General features: G+C 34.9%; 1 protein-coding gene across 4 annotated transcripts; it reads right to left on the bottom strand.

The window, feature by feature from the left end:
* Window positions 1-6,307: 6,307 nt before the first annotated feature.
* On the bottom strand, window positions 6,308-14,625 carry NBDY (negative regulator of P-body association). 4 transcript variants are annotated; one of them, XR_014835504.1, is made up of 5 exons: window positions 14,308-14,625; window positions 13,605-13,701; window positions 12,483-12,661; window positions 8,272-8,372; window positions 6,308-7,879 (listed from the first exon to the last, which is right to left on the bottom strand). XR_014835504.1 is itself a non-coding variant. In XM_085008026.1 (4 exons), exon 1 carries the CDS (start codon window positions 14,541-14,543, stop codon window positions 14,337-14,339), a length of 207 nt encoding a protein of 68 aa, XP_084864152.1. In that variant the 5' UTR covers window positions 14,544-14,625; the 3' UTR covers window positions 6,308-7,879; window positions 8,272-8,372; window positions 12,483-12,661; window positions 14,308-14,336. The 4 variants fall into 4 exon arrangements, 3 of the variants coding, with proteins under 3 accessions (XP_084864152.1, XP_084864150.1, XP_084864151.1); XM_085008026.1 differs by lacking the exon at window positions 13,605-13,701; XM_085008024.1 differs by lacking the exons at window positions 6,308-7,879; window positions 8,272-8,372 and having other exon boundaries at window positions 12,464-12,661.
* Between the last annotated feature and the right edge of the window lie 500 nt (window positions 14,626-15,125).

Here is a 15,125-nt window from a genome sequence, read left to right as displayed (position 1 = left end):
GCAAAAAAACAAAAAACAAAAAACAAAAAACAAAAAAAAAACCAAACAAACAAACAAAAAAAACTGGGCATCAAAAGCTTCTGGGTTCTCTCCTCACTCTATTTATCCTTTACCTTTTCATTTTTTTCTAGATAATCCTTTAATGTTGGTGGTCCCCAGAATTTCCTCCTCAGCTAGTAACCTTTCCCTATATACACCTTCTTCCAGATTATCTAACTTAGTCCCTTGGTTCAACTATCACCTTTATGCTGATGGTTTCCAAATGTATTTACCTGCTAGAAACCTTTTTTTGTAATCTTGGAACTTTACATTTGTATCTTACTCAAAATGTCAAATAACTGCTCCTGCTCTTGTATTCTGCATCTGTTAGTGATTTCATTTAATACTCAAGCCAGGAACTTGCGAATCATTCTTTATTATTTGTCTCCACTGGCCCATATCCCATCTGTAAAAGATGGTCTTTTAACATGTAAACTTGGCTAGGGTAGTTGTTCAATCAAGCACTGATCTAGGTGTTGTTGTGAAGCCATTTTGTACATGTGATTAATATCTGTAATCTCCTTTAAGTAAAGTAGATTATCCTAGATAATTATCCTAGATAATCTGGGCATACTTGATTCAATCAATTGATAGGTCTCAGGAGCAGAGCTGAGACTTTCCTGAAGAAGAAATTTCTCCTATGAAATTTCTCCTTCAGCTTGTGCCAGAGAGTTGCAGTCTGCATTGCCAGAGACTGCTCTTTGGATTTCAGACTTGCCTAGCCAGTCCCCAAAATCACATAAGCCAATTCCTTGTAATATATTTCTTAATATGTATCTCTTACTGGTTGTTTCTTTACTTGAACTTTGACAGATATATCATCTATTTAACCAACCTCTCTCAAATCCATTCCTCTGTGATTCATTTCAACTATGATTGAGTTCAGACCCATGTGAACTCTAATATATTATCTGTTTAACCAACCTCTCTCAAGTCCATTCCTCTGTGATTCATTTCAACTATGACTGAGTTCAGACCCTTGTGAATTCCTTGTAAGGATTATCACAAAAGCATATTAAATGGTCTTCTAACACCAATCTCTTTCTATGCCATCCTCCACATGGCCATTAGTATGATCTACATAAAATATAAATGTGAACACAGCACCTTCCTTAAAATTCATTGACTCCCCATTTCCTACAGATTTATCTTAAACCTATCTAGCATGGCACACGGAGTCTTCATGTTCATGCTTTAGCTTGCTTATCTAGTTTCATCTCTCCATTCTAGGAAAACCATATGACTTAAAGATCTGCCTAACATCTACCGCAATAAGAACAGACTATCTCAAACTTCTATACCTTTAGTCATTCTATTTCACTGATAAAGTTCTTCTTTCTATTTATCCCTCTACTATCACTCATCCTAACTTAATACTTCTATTCCTTTTTTTAAGACTCAGCTTAGATACTGATTCACACAGCAGGTCATCCCAGGCCTTACTAGTCTAAGGCAGAGGCCCTCCTCTATTCCCTCATAACACTCTGTTCTAATCTCTATCTACAGAATTTATCAAATCAATTTATGAACTCCTTGGGTAAGTTAGGTGTCTTATTTTTGTAACCATGAATTTAAAAGATGATAAATATATTTTTATTGATTAAATAAAAGAATGGATGGATCATGCTCTACATATCAGGTTATGGTTGGTTGCTATAATGGAATCTGTGGTGGGCATAATTATGGCTATCCAAGGATATCCACACCCTCCTTCCATGGCAAAAAGAACTTTGCTGATGTAATTAAGTTGAGGACCTTGAGTTGGGGAATTATTCTGGATTACCTAGGTGGAGACATTCTAATTGCATGAGTTCCTTAAAGCAGAGGATTTTCCCCCAGGAGAGTGAGAGAGAGATGTTGAGGACAAAAGAAAATGGAGACTGGATATATATCCAAAGGATATAGAAACAGGACATTGAAGAGATAGCTACACTCCCATATTCATCACAGCATTATTCACAAAAGCCAAGATATGGAAACAACCTAAATGTCCATCAATGACTGAAAGGATAAAGAAAGAAAATATTTTATATATATTTTCAGCTATGAGAAAAGGAAATTGTGCCATTTCTGACATAATGGATAAAACTTGAGGGCAATAAGTTTGCAACTGAGTGAGATAAACTAGACAGAGAAAGACAAACACTTATATGTAGAATATGGAAAAGTCAGGAGTTCCCTTGTGGTGCAGTGGCTTAAGGATTGGCACTGTCACTGCAGTGCCTCAGGTCTGCTGTGACATGGGTTTGATCTCTGGCCTGGGAACTTCCACATGCCATGGGTGTGGCCAATAAATAAATAAATAAATAAAAATTTAAAAATTTTAAATGTCAAACTCTTAGAAACAGGGAGTAGAAAACAGTTACTAGGAACTAGAGGGTGGGGGAAATAGAGGTTGGTAAAAGGTTACAAACCTTCAACTATAAGATGAATCAAATCTGAAGATCTAATATAAAATATGGTGATTGTAGTTGATAATACTGTATTACATAATTGAAATTTTGCTAAGAGATTAGAACTTAAGTGCTTTCACCAAAAAAAAAAAAAAAGAGGTGATAGATGTGTAAATTAACTAGATGCTGGGAATCCTTTCACAATGTATATATATATTAAAACACCCCGACTTAGTCTTCAAATATCTTAAATTTTTAATTTGTCAGTTAAACCTTAACAAAACTGCAAAATAATGTGCGATGAAGATAAAAGCCTCCATCAACACCCACCCTTATTAGACAGTACAGGGTACATACACCATCCAAGTAGAGATGGAGAAAAATTTCTGCATCGAATATCCATGAGGAAAATTTCTGCATCTACTATCCATGAGGATCCTTTTATATGCTCTTAATGGTTGAGGATAATAGTCAGAAAATGCATTTTCATTCACCTTTTTTGCAGGTCAAGTGTGGTAGTGTCACAGCTAACTTTGGAAGCCTGGAGGAGTTGACACATATTGATTTGGGAGCTCTAAAACTAAAATTGAAATTGATTTAATATTGTTAGATGCACAAAGTTCTTTTATTTGACTCATGTCACTTGGCTTTCACAATAGTTTATGAGTCAAATGTGACAGATATTTATTATTATAATTTAAAGAGATGAAAACTGGACTCAGAAGCTCAATGACTTGCTTCAAGTGATATAATCAGAAAATATATAAATCATATTTGAACCCAGATTTTATGATTTCAGAAAAGATTACCTTACAACAACATAAAATGCTTCTACTTGCTATTTTTTTCCTCAAAAGTGAATCATGTAAGTATTATTTTTCAAAGAAAAATAATCTGACATTCTCTTAATGTCACTATAAATCTTTAGTGCAATGATGTTCAAACATATACAGATATCCTAGGTGATGTAAATATCCAAAGCTCTTAAAAAAAAAAAAGAAAATGGATAATTTCTAATGTGAGAGGGACTTGACCTGCTGTTGTTGGTTTTGAAGATGGAAGATGTATGCAATGAGCCCAGAATTAAACCCACCCATTACAGTCAACTAATCTATGACAAAAGGAGGCAAGAATATACAATGGAGAAAAGACAGCCTGTTCAATAAGTGGTGCTGGGAAAACTGGATGGCCACATGTAAAAGAATGAAATTAGAACACTTCCTAACACCATACACATAAAGAAACTCCAAATGGATTAAAGATCTAGCTCTAAGACCAGACACTATAAAACTCTTAGAGGAAAACATAGACCACTCTCTGACATAAACCACAGCAATATTTTCTGAGATCCGTCTCCTAGAGTAATGATGATAAAAACAAAAATAAACAAATGGGACTTAATTAAACTTAAAAGTTTCTGTACAGTAAAGGAAACCCTAAACAACAACAACAAAAGACAACCCACAGAATGGGAGAAAATATTTGCAGATGAAGCGACTGACAAGGGATTAATCTCAAAAATTTACAAACACCTCCTGCAACTCCATACCAAAAAAACCAAACACCCCCATCAAAAAATGGGCAGAAAAGATCTAAACAGACAATTCTCCAAAGAAGACATACAGATGGCCAAAAACACATGAAAAGATGTCCAACATCACTCATTATTAGAGAAACGTAAATCAAAACCACTACAAGGTACCACCCTACAGCAGCCAGAATGGCCAGCATCAAAAAGTATACAAACAATAAATGCTAGAGAGGGTGTAGAGAAAAGGGAACCCTATTACACTGTTGGTGGGAATGTAAATTGGTGCAACCACTGTGGAAAACAGTATGGAGATTCCTCAGAAAACTAAAAATAGGAGTTCCCATTGTGGTGCAGCGAAAACGAATCCGACTAGGAACCATGAGGTTGCGGGTTCAATCCCTGGCCTCACACAGCGGGTTAAGTATCAGGTGTTGCCCCTGAGCTGTGGGGTAGGCTAGCAGCTACAGCTCTGATTAGATCCCTAGCCCTGGAACCTCCACATGCTGCGGGTGTGGCCCTCAAAAAGACAAAAGACAAAAGACAAAAAAAAAAAAAAACTAAACTAAAAATAGAATTACCATTTGATCCAGCCATTCCACTCCTGGGCCTCTACCCAGAGAAAATCATGACTCGAAAAGATACATGTACTCCAATGTTCATTGCAGCACTATATACAATAGCCAAGATATGGAAACAACCTAAATGTCCATTGATGGAGGAGTGGATAAAGAAGATGTGGTACATATACACAATGGAATATTATTCAGCCATTAAAAGGAAAGAAATAATGGGATTTGTAGCAACATGGAGGGACCTAGAAATCATCATGCTAAGTGAAGTTAGCCAGACAGTGAGACACCAACATCATATGCTATCACTTACATGTGGAATCTAAAAAAATGGACACCATGAACTTCTTTGAAGAACAGATGCTGACTCAGACTTTGAAAAACTTATGCTTTCCAAATGAGACAGGTTGGGGGGGTGGGTGGATATGCTGGGGGTTTGGGATGGAAATGCTATAAAATTGAGTTGTGATGATCATTGTAAACTATAAATGTAATAACATTCACTGAGTAATTAAAAAAATAAGTAAAATGTCTTTCCAAAAAAAAAAAAAAAAAAAAAAAAACGCATGCAATGAGCCAAAGAATACAGGTGGCCTCTAGAAGCTGGGAAAAGCCCTCAGTCAATAGTCAGGAAGGAAACAGGGATCTGAGACCTATATTTATGAGCAACTGAATTCTGTCAACAACTAAATGAATGACACAGATTTTCCCTTAGAGCCCTCAGAAAGGAATGCAGCCTTCCAACTCCTTGATTTTCACTCAATAAGACCCATACCAGATTTCTGACCTACAGAACTATAAAATAATAAATTTGTTTCATTAAGCCTCTACATTTGTTATGGCAATAGTAGGAAACTAATACAGAATCAATGCAAAAAAAAGCTGGTGCACTTCCAAGAAAGATGGAGGACCGAGATGATATGATAACATGTCAGGAATACTGACAAGAAAGGAACTTTATCATATCATATTTCCTTTTAAAAATGATCAATCTAAAATATTATAGGAAGGTCCTTATGTAATGAAAAGGGAGTAATAGCTAATCACACAGAGAAAGATGCTTAAGGAGATTCTGCACATAAAGCTGTTTAACAAACTCCTCTGAAAGAGAGAAATGAACACACAACCAGTCAGGCTAGGTAAATGCTCTAAGGCAGGAAAATATGATAGCAGAACAGGCATGAGAATTCCATTTAATGCCGAGTACTTCTACAAGCAGGCAAGTTAGACAAGGAATTCAATGCTATTTATAAACTATAATTCCACCTGTGTCCAAAAATTGTGACTATTTCCTAAGGGGAAAGTAAAAAGTACCCACATTGTTATCCATGAAATCACCAAAAGGCAGCAAAGCCTTATATTCTGAAATATCCTGAAGAGCCTTCTGTAATAAGAAATTGAAAGTTAATTGACACCATGCACCACCTGATATAATACACTGAGAAGTACAGCACGTTGTTTCAGTGGTATTCCTTGTCAAAAGTGCGTAAGCTGAATCTAATCATGAGGAAACATCAAACAAACTGAAATTGAAAGACATTCTATAAAATAACTATGTTATCATCTTCAAAAATTTTTTTCTTAGGCAAAGAAAATCTAAGAAACTATTGCAGATTAAAGGATGCTCAGCCAGACATGATAATTAAATATGATTCTGGATTTGATCCTGGACCAGATTTTCTTCTCTTTCTTTCTTTTCTTTTCTTTTTTTTAATCTAAAGGGCATTTATCAGCATAACTGGTGAAAAATGAATAAGGTTTTTAAGAAACACATATGCCAAGTATTCATTTTTTATTCACAACACCAAGTATTTAGAAGTCATTGGGCAACTTATTTTCAAATAGTCCAAAAATATGTGTTATGTATATAAACTTATAAATATAATTATACAAATAAGAATATAAATATAAAATATGAACAATAATGATTTTTGATATTTATCCAAAGGAGTTGAAAACTTATGTTCACACAACAACCTGCACATGGCTATTTATAGCAGCTTTATTCATAACTGCCAAAACTTGGTTGCAACCAATATGTCCTTCAGTAGGTGAATGGATAAATAAACTGGTATCCAGACAATGGAATATTTTTCACAACTGAAAAGAAATGAGCTATCAGGCCATGAAAAGACAAGAAGGAATCATAAGGGCATATTACTAAGGGAAAAAGGCCAATCTGAAAAAGCTACATACTGTATGATCCCAACTACAGAACAGTCTAGAAAAGGTAAAACAATGGAGACAGTAAAAGGATCAGTGGTTGCCAGGGGTTGAAGGAGTGGGATGAAGAAGTAGAGCACTGAGGATTTTCAAGGCATTGAAAATATGCCATATGATGAATATATGTCATTATACATTTGTCCAAATTCATAGAATGTATAACACCAAGAATGTATATTGCTCAAGAGTGAACAATATAACTATGGACTTTGGGTGATAATGATGTACCAATGTAGGTTCATCAACTGTGCAAAAGTACCACTCTGGTACAGGATGTTGATAATGGAGAAGGTTATGCATGTGTAGGGGCAGAGGGGCATATGGGAAATTTCTGTTCCTTCCTCTCAATTTTGCTGTGAACTTAAAACTGCTCTTTAAAACAGTTTAAACAAAGTCAACAAGCAAAATATCCTCAATAATAAATAGGACAAAATGGCATTTTGAGCCTCCTGACGTGATACAAGAGCAAGGGCACAATACCACCTATGAAGTCTTCTTTCTAAAAATGTTCAAATGAATCTTGTGAAAACAGACAAGTTCAGATTGTGAGATATATGTAGGAGAACTGCCTGAAATAATCAAAAATACCAATTTTATGAAAAATTAAAAGAAAAGAATGGGAAGTTCCTACTCCAGATTTTAAAAGACTAAAGGGGCATGGTAACTAAATACAGTGCATGATTCTTGACTGCATCTTGCATCAAAACAAATAAAAAGATATAAAGGATATTGTTAGGACAGTATTTTAGATAATTTTATCAATGTTGAATTTTTCTGAGTCTGATAACATCCTTGTTCTTAAGAGATACACATGAAGCATTTAAGCCTGAAGTGTCATGATACCCACAAGTTACTTCCAAATGGTTTAGCAAAAAATATGTATATATATATATATTTATGTATTTATAAAGAGATATAAACCATATGTAGAAAAATAAACAACTGATGGATCTACATGAAGGATATCTTTTGACTTTCCTGAAGAGTTGACATTTCATAAAATAAAAAATTAGTGAAGAAAATAACATTTGGAGATATAAAGCTTAACCCTAATTCTAATTATAAATCCTGCTGATAAATTAAGAAGTAAATCAATGCATTCACTTATTTTGGCAGAATATTTTCTGAAAAATAAAAGAAAGAAAAAAGATATTCAGTAAAAGGATGGAAAAAGAAATACCATCCAAATAGACAAAGGCAAGTTTATCAGACCAAATAGCGTTTAAATCCAAAAAGGTCAAACAAGTACTAAAAAGGATAAAAGGTGTATCTATTATAGACTTGTTTGCACATAATAATAAAGCTTCAAATACATAAAGCAAAAATTTACAGAACTACAAGAATTTGACAAATTTACAATTATACTAGGGGGTTTTTTTGGGTTTTTTTTTTTTGGCCACCCCACAGCATATGGAGTTCCTATGCCAGGGATCAGATCTGAGCTGCAGTTGCCACCTACACCACAATTGTGGCAAGACCAGATCCTTAACCCACTGGGCCAGGCCAGGGACCAAACCTGCATCCCAGTGCTGCTCCAGAGAGGCCGCCAATCCCACTGCACCACAGCAGGAACTCCATCACTGGGAGATTTTAAATCTTTCTCAATAATTGAAAGATCTAGCAAACAAACAGAATTAAGAGTGATATAAAAGATAATTTTAATGTCACTCTTGCTGACAAGACAGTCAGCAAGTTTGATGGACATTTACAGAGTGCACATGTAACAATTAGAATATACAAAACATTTTCAGGCACAAATAAATTGATAATGTTCTCTAGAACATAAAGCATGTCTCAATAAATACTATATAGTCAGTATCATGTAAACTACATTGTTTGTACAAAATGTAATTAAATGGGAAAGAATAACATAATGTCAAGCTAGAAAATATCCATATACCCTAAAGGAAAAAATAAAACTGTCACTGTTTGCAGATGACATGACACTATATATAGAAAATCCTAAAGATGCCACCAGAAAACTAGTACAGCTCATCAATTAATTTGGTAAAGTCATAGGGTACAAAATTAATACACAGAAATCTGCTAGATTTCTATACACTAACAATAAAAGAGCAGAAAGGGGCAGATGCATAGATAGAACAAACTAGTGGTTACCAGCGGGAGGAGAGGGGAGGGGTACTATAGTGGTGGTGAATTGGGAGGTGTACACTAGAGGGTAAAGAAAGGCTCAAGAATGTATTGTACAGTATGGGGAATATAGCTAATATTTTGTAATAGCTGTAAATGGAAAGTAATCTTTAAAATTGCATAAAAATTTTTAAAAAATTAAAAAAAAATCAATGTATTTTTTGTCTTGGTTTTTAAATACCATGTCCCTCTAAAAAGTACCATAAATTCATAGGGAAATGGTTAATGAAGCAGGAAATATAAGACAAGCCTGAAATGGTTAATGAAGCAGGAAATATAAGACAAGAAAGTAAGGAAATGCTGAAGTCAAAGTATGTATCAAAGAATGATGGGAATGTGTCAAATGCATAGAGAATCCAGCTTGAATGGATTGCCACTGGGACAATTTGATCATTAAAATAAATGACAGAAATAGCATATTTATGAAATAAAGTATGGAATAGGAAGTATTTTAAACCACATAACTGATCAGAAATTAATACCCAAAATATATATGGAACTCATACAACTCAACGGTGGAAAAACAATCCAACTCAAAAAGGTGAGAAATATTTGAACAGACATTTTTTCAAAGACATACAGATGGCCAATAGGTACATGGAAAGGTGCTCAACATCACTAATCATCAGAGAAAAGCAAGTCAAAACCACAATGAGATATCTCACACTTGATAGAATGGCTTTAACAAAAACAGAAGGTAATAAATGCTGGTGAGGATACAGGGAAAAGGGAACCCTTGCACATTCCTTGATAGGAATGTAAATTGAAATATCTACTATGGAAAACAGTATGAAGGTTCCTAAAAAAAAAAAAAAGAATTAAAATAGGGCTATCATACGATCCAGCGATTCTACTCCTGGATATATCTGAAGGAAATGAAATTACTATCTCAAAGAGATATTTTCAACCTTTATGTTTACTGCATCATTATTTACAATAACAAAGATGTGGAAAAAATCTAAATGTCCACTGAGAGATGAATGGACAAAGAAAATGTGGTGTGTATATATATATATATATATAGTGGAATATTATTCAGCTATATAAAGAAGGAAATCCTGCCATCTCTGACATAATAGATAAAACTTGAGAGCATTAGGCTAAGTGAAATAAGTTAGCAGAGAGAGAAAAATATTGTATGTTTTCACTTATATATGGAACATAAAAAAAAAAGTCTGAACTCACACAAACAGTAGATTGGTGGTTTCCAGGGGTTGGGAGGGTGGGGGAAAGGTGAAGGTGATAAAAGGGTATAAACTTTCAGTTGTAATTGTATTGGGGAAATAATTAAAAAAATAAAATAAAATAAACTTTTGGTTTTAACATAAATACATTCTGGAAGTTTAATGTACAGCATGATGTATACTATAATTAATGCTACTGTTATAGTATATATAGTTATATAACTATAGTTATAGTATAGTTAATACTATAGTACAGTGACTGTAGTTAACAATTGTGTATTGTATACTTAAAAGTTGCTAGGAGAGAGGTCTTAAAAGTTCTCACCGCACACAAAAAAAATCATAACTGTGAGATGACTGATGTGTTAACTAATCTTATTGTGGGTAATCATTTTGCAATATATACATGTAGCATATCATCACACTGTACACTTTAAACTTACAACACTATATGTTAAATGTTTCAATGAAGCTGGAAAAAAGGAACAAAAATAGACCTTACATTATCCATTTGAAATACATGTTCTCCCAAACACATTCCTTTTTCAGTGAGTATAAGTATATAATCTTGATAATAAAGGTTTATGAAACAAAAAATTGAAACAATGTGAAATTTCTATTTTGACACATGTACTGAAGTTAGTAAGAGATTGGCATCATTTGGAGGAAAACATACACTGAAGTATTGACAGATAAAGGAGCATGATGTCTGCAAGTTACTCTCAAATAGTTGAGAAAGGAAGAGGAGAAAGTAGAAGAGAGGGGAAGTGATTGGGGGAGGAGGGGAGGAAAAAATGGGACGAGAGGGAGAAACACAAACTGAAATAGAGAATGATAAAGCAAACATGGAAAAATAGTAATTGGTGAGTCTAGGTAAAGGGTATATGGGATTTCTTTGTAATATTCTCACAATTTTTCTTTAAGCATAAAATTAGATTAAAACAAAAAGTTTAATAACACATGTATAAATATGAGCAATAACTCCATCACTGAATAGAATAATCACAGTTTTCCATTTAATGGAAGAAAAAGTTTTATATTGCTAAAATCTTTTGGGATGAGAAGCCAGTATATAAATTTGCTTTATGTTACCAGATGAATAAAACACATTAAATATTTTAAAGCAGAAAAAAAGATAAAGTTTAACTATAACTGGATTAATGATGTCACAATATGATTTCTAAAAAAGAGACCTCTATGTCTGTAAATTTTTTAAAGAACCAAATAATTCATGAATCAAAAAGAAATCATAAAAGAAATTAGGAAATAATAATAAAATAGTACACATAAAATCCTGTGAAATTCTTCTAAAGTGGTACATAGTAGAACATTTATAGTTATAAATTCTTATTTTAGGAAAGATTTAAAATAAATAGATTAGAAATACAGCAAACAAATAGTAAAGAAAAAATAAAAGGAAAAATTATTAAAATAGACAAAATATTAAATGGTGAGGACTGATGAAACCAAAAGAAGGAAATATATTAGAAAATCGATTATTGTAATTCATCACACAGTCACATTGTCGTATTAATGGAGGAAAAAAAACCCATATGATCGGGGAGTAGATACAAAGTATTTGGAGATAAAACTCCACATTCATTCATAATAAAAGCTCTCAGCAAACTAAGAATACAAAGGAAATTTTTTAACCTGAAAAAGAAAACCTACTAAAAATGGTAAACACGTATAGAATCCCCTTGTATATTCAGAAGCAAGACAAGGAAATCCTCTACCACTGCCACTATTTCTTTTTGTACCGAAGACTCTAGCTAGCACAGTAAGGCAAATTTAAAAAGCCAATATTGGAAAGGAAGAAACTGTCGTTATTCACAATATGACTAATTAACATACAATCCAAAGAATCTACAAATTATTGGAACAAATAGAATTCAGAAAGGTTACGGTATATAACATCAGTATATAAAAATATCAATCATGTAAATAAAAAAAATCAATCATGTTCCCATTTACCAGCAATAATCTGAAAATGTGGTTTAAAAAGTGTATTTCACAGTAACAGCAAAAACCATAAGGTAATTAGGAGTGAATCTAACAGAACAGCTTATATATAACATTATTATATGGTATATACATATGGTTTCATATAATGTAGAAATGATTTAAATTTTATCATTTGGTGCTAGCTTTTTGTTTTTGAGTAATTATTTCTTCATTTTAAAAATTTATCTTGGCCATGCCTGTGGCATGTGGAAATTCCAGGGCCAGGGATCGAACCTGCAACACAGCAGCCACCTGAGCTGCTGCAGTGACAACGCCAGATCCTCAACCCACTGCACCACAAAGGAACTCTGGGGTAGTTATTTTTAATGTGTCATAATCAACTCTTATTCTTCTCCCTCTTTTAATAAGTTTTTGGTAAAGAGATTACCTTAAAAATCACAACTTCCTGGTGTAGAACATCAGAAAAAGCAGGGTAGCATTGTCAATAATCTTCATTGTCTTCACTGAGTGAACTATTTTATGAATGCACTAAGGAAACAGAGTCAGGTGCTTGCTTCGGCAGCACATATACCAAGGAAATAGAGTCATACTGCAATCCCTCAAAGACTGAAAAATAGTAAAATAAAGTGAAATCATTTCTTCTTTACTGTTTATCTCTTTCCCCTGGCCTCCTCAAATCCCTATGCTCTAACATACTCCCCCCCCAAAAAAAGTTATATAGACAGTATTAGGAGGGAACTATTGCTTAGCAATTAAGAGAACAAACTCTGGGAGGCATTGTAGACCAGTGCCTGGCACATAAAGATGTTCAGTAAATATTCGCTATTAGTATAATTTTCAATGATTTGAATCACTGGAGGCAATTATGTAGCTCTTGCACTTCTTGACCTAAACAACTTCATTTTCTGTTTGAGCGGTGCTATCCCTATGGTTTCCCACTACTCCCACACCACCACCCTTTGGACAGAGGTGAAGTTGAGGGAAATCAGGCTGTAAGGAATGTGACTGGGTAATACTTTCAAGCACAACAGAGCTCATTCTTTTTCTATGCACCACTATCAAACCCCAAGTCTGGAACCCCCTTAGCTGCCACTGTTTCACTCCTATATGCTTTGGTTATCCATTCCGTAGAGCTCCTAGCACAATGCCTAGTCCATTGAAAGGGCTCCTTAAGGGTTTACCGCATGAATGAGGAAAGGATGCCCTTTCGGATTACAAGAATTTGTGAGGTTTGGATCAGATTTTATTTTTTGCATCCTATAAGTTCATCTAAATCGAAGATTTTTTCTAACAGTGAACGGGATTCCTAAAATATATCACTTTCTTGAAACTCTTCAATGGTTGTCACTACTTAGGGATTAAACTGCATACTCGTTAGCATATCATTCAAGGCTCTGCAATACTCTATTTCACCTCCTAATTATTCTCATAGATTCAGAATTATAGCCAAGCTTTTCCTAGAACAAACCTGCCTTGGAGCTTTTGTTCTGGAAATGCTAGGCCCGAAGAAAAGCATTCCCTCCCCCTCCACATGGCAGACATCACTCACTTTTTAAGGCCCACCCAAAGTTACCCCTTCCTCTTTGATGGATCATGATTACTACCAGGCAGAATGACTTGGTTCATCCTCTGTGCTTCCTGAATACCTTGAACAAGAAAACATAATAGCACTTGGGTATGACTTACCGTATTTAACATTTTTTTACTCATTAAATTCTCCTGCCCCACACAGAGAAACACACTTTTGAAGGCTCACCTTAACAATACTGTTAGAACCGTGCTAGCCATAGGAATTAGGCCTTCAACACAATGTTGTTATTGATCTTGAGCTAAGCATTTTTTAATGGAAAAGTTTCAAATATACACAAAAGTTAACAACAACAGTTTAATGAGTCCTCATGTATACATTACTTAGCTTTAGTGATTATAAACTCATGAACATTTTGTTTGTACCCCTTATCTGGACCCTACTGAATTACTTTCAAGCAATCAACATTTTCTTTTTAAATTTAACCACGATTTCTTAAAAATATAACCACGACTGTCATAGCTAATATATTAAAAATAATTGTTATTAAATATCTATACATTCTTCCAAGCATATTTTGTGAAACAGCTAGTTTATGTCTGCATGTTCTTTCTTCATTTGGAAATCGTGGAGAGAACATGGAAAGGGATAAAGAGATCGGGGAAAATGCATAATCAAGTTTCAGAAAGCCTGGATATCCCAAAAGAGAAAGAAAGAATCTGACCTGGTTTGGGGTGGGAGAAGTGTGTTGTACTACTTCTCCGGAGGAGGTGGGTGCGACTTCAGGCCCGGTGATGCAGGAGTAGGTGCGGAAGGGAGAGGGGTACTACCTCCGTTAGGAGTTCCTTCTGGATAATCCCACCTTGGAGCTAAAAGACAGCGCTTTTTTGGCGGCTTGGTTTCCCGCGTGTTTCCAGGTGGGAGTGTGGATCTCCCGGAGGCACAAGGTTGGTCACCCATAAGGATTACAGGACCCGGGCGTCAGCTCTTTCCGGTGGGCCCTGATGAGGCCAAGAGACCTGAGATGGCGGCGGGTCCCCTCCAGGCACAGAGCTTCCTCCTGGTTTTGCTCTTTCCGTATTTCCTGTATCCTGAGACGTATATCCCCTCTCCGCCTCCGCCCTCGCTCCCTACCCCACCCCATTTTAACATTCTACAAGGATGTGTCTTAAAAATACGATGCATATATTTAATAAAATCTTTCTCCATCCTCCCAACCCCCCGGTGTAACTAAATCTGTGGACAGTCTTATACTATCTATGCGATCAGAAGAAATTCAGCGGTAAACTCTGCAGGGATTGTGGAAAGGCCCTGGGTGTAGGGGGGCGGGGAGAGGAGAACAAAGAGATGATTGAAGAACTAAGGGCTTAACAATCTAGTTGCCAAAGCACAACACCAAGCCAGGAAACTACTTACGATCATTTAGAAAGCAATATACAAATGTATTAGTTGATTAAAATGCAGAATACCACACCAACAATGACCGTGGAAATTGAACTTGGAAAACAAATTCACCGAATGACATAGAGTCTAAGATCATTG

This window comes from Sus scrofa, chromosome X, assembly GCF_054392235.1.
Source record: "Sus scrofa isolate SSC_HxYL_T2T_F1_AM1 chromosome X, Sscrofa_HxYL_maternal_Yorkshire_Landrace_v2.0, whole genome shotgun sequence".
Taxonomy (NCBI): Eukaryota; Metazoa; Chordata; class Mammalia; order Artiodactyla; family Suidae; genus Sus; species Sus scrofa.
The sequence above is the reverse complement of the archived record's forward strand: the minus strand, read 5'-3'. Positions and strand labels throughout refer to the sequence as shown.

Coding starts and splice junctions, on each gene's coding strand:
- NBDY (XM_085008026.1), bottom strand. CDS start 14,543: ATGGGTGACCAACCTTGTGCCTCCGGGAGATCCACACTCCCACCTGGA.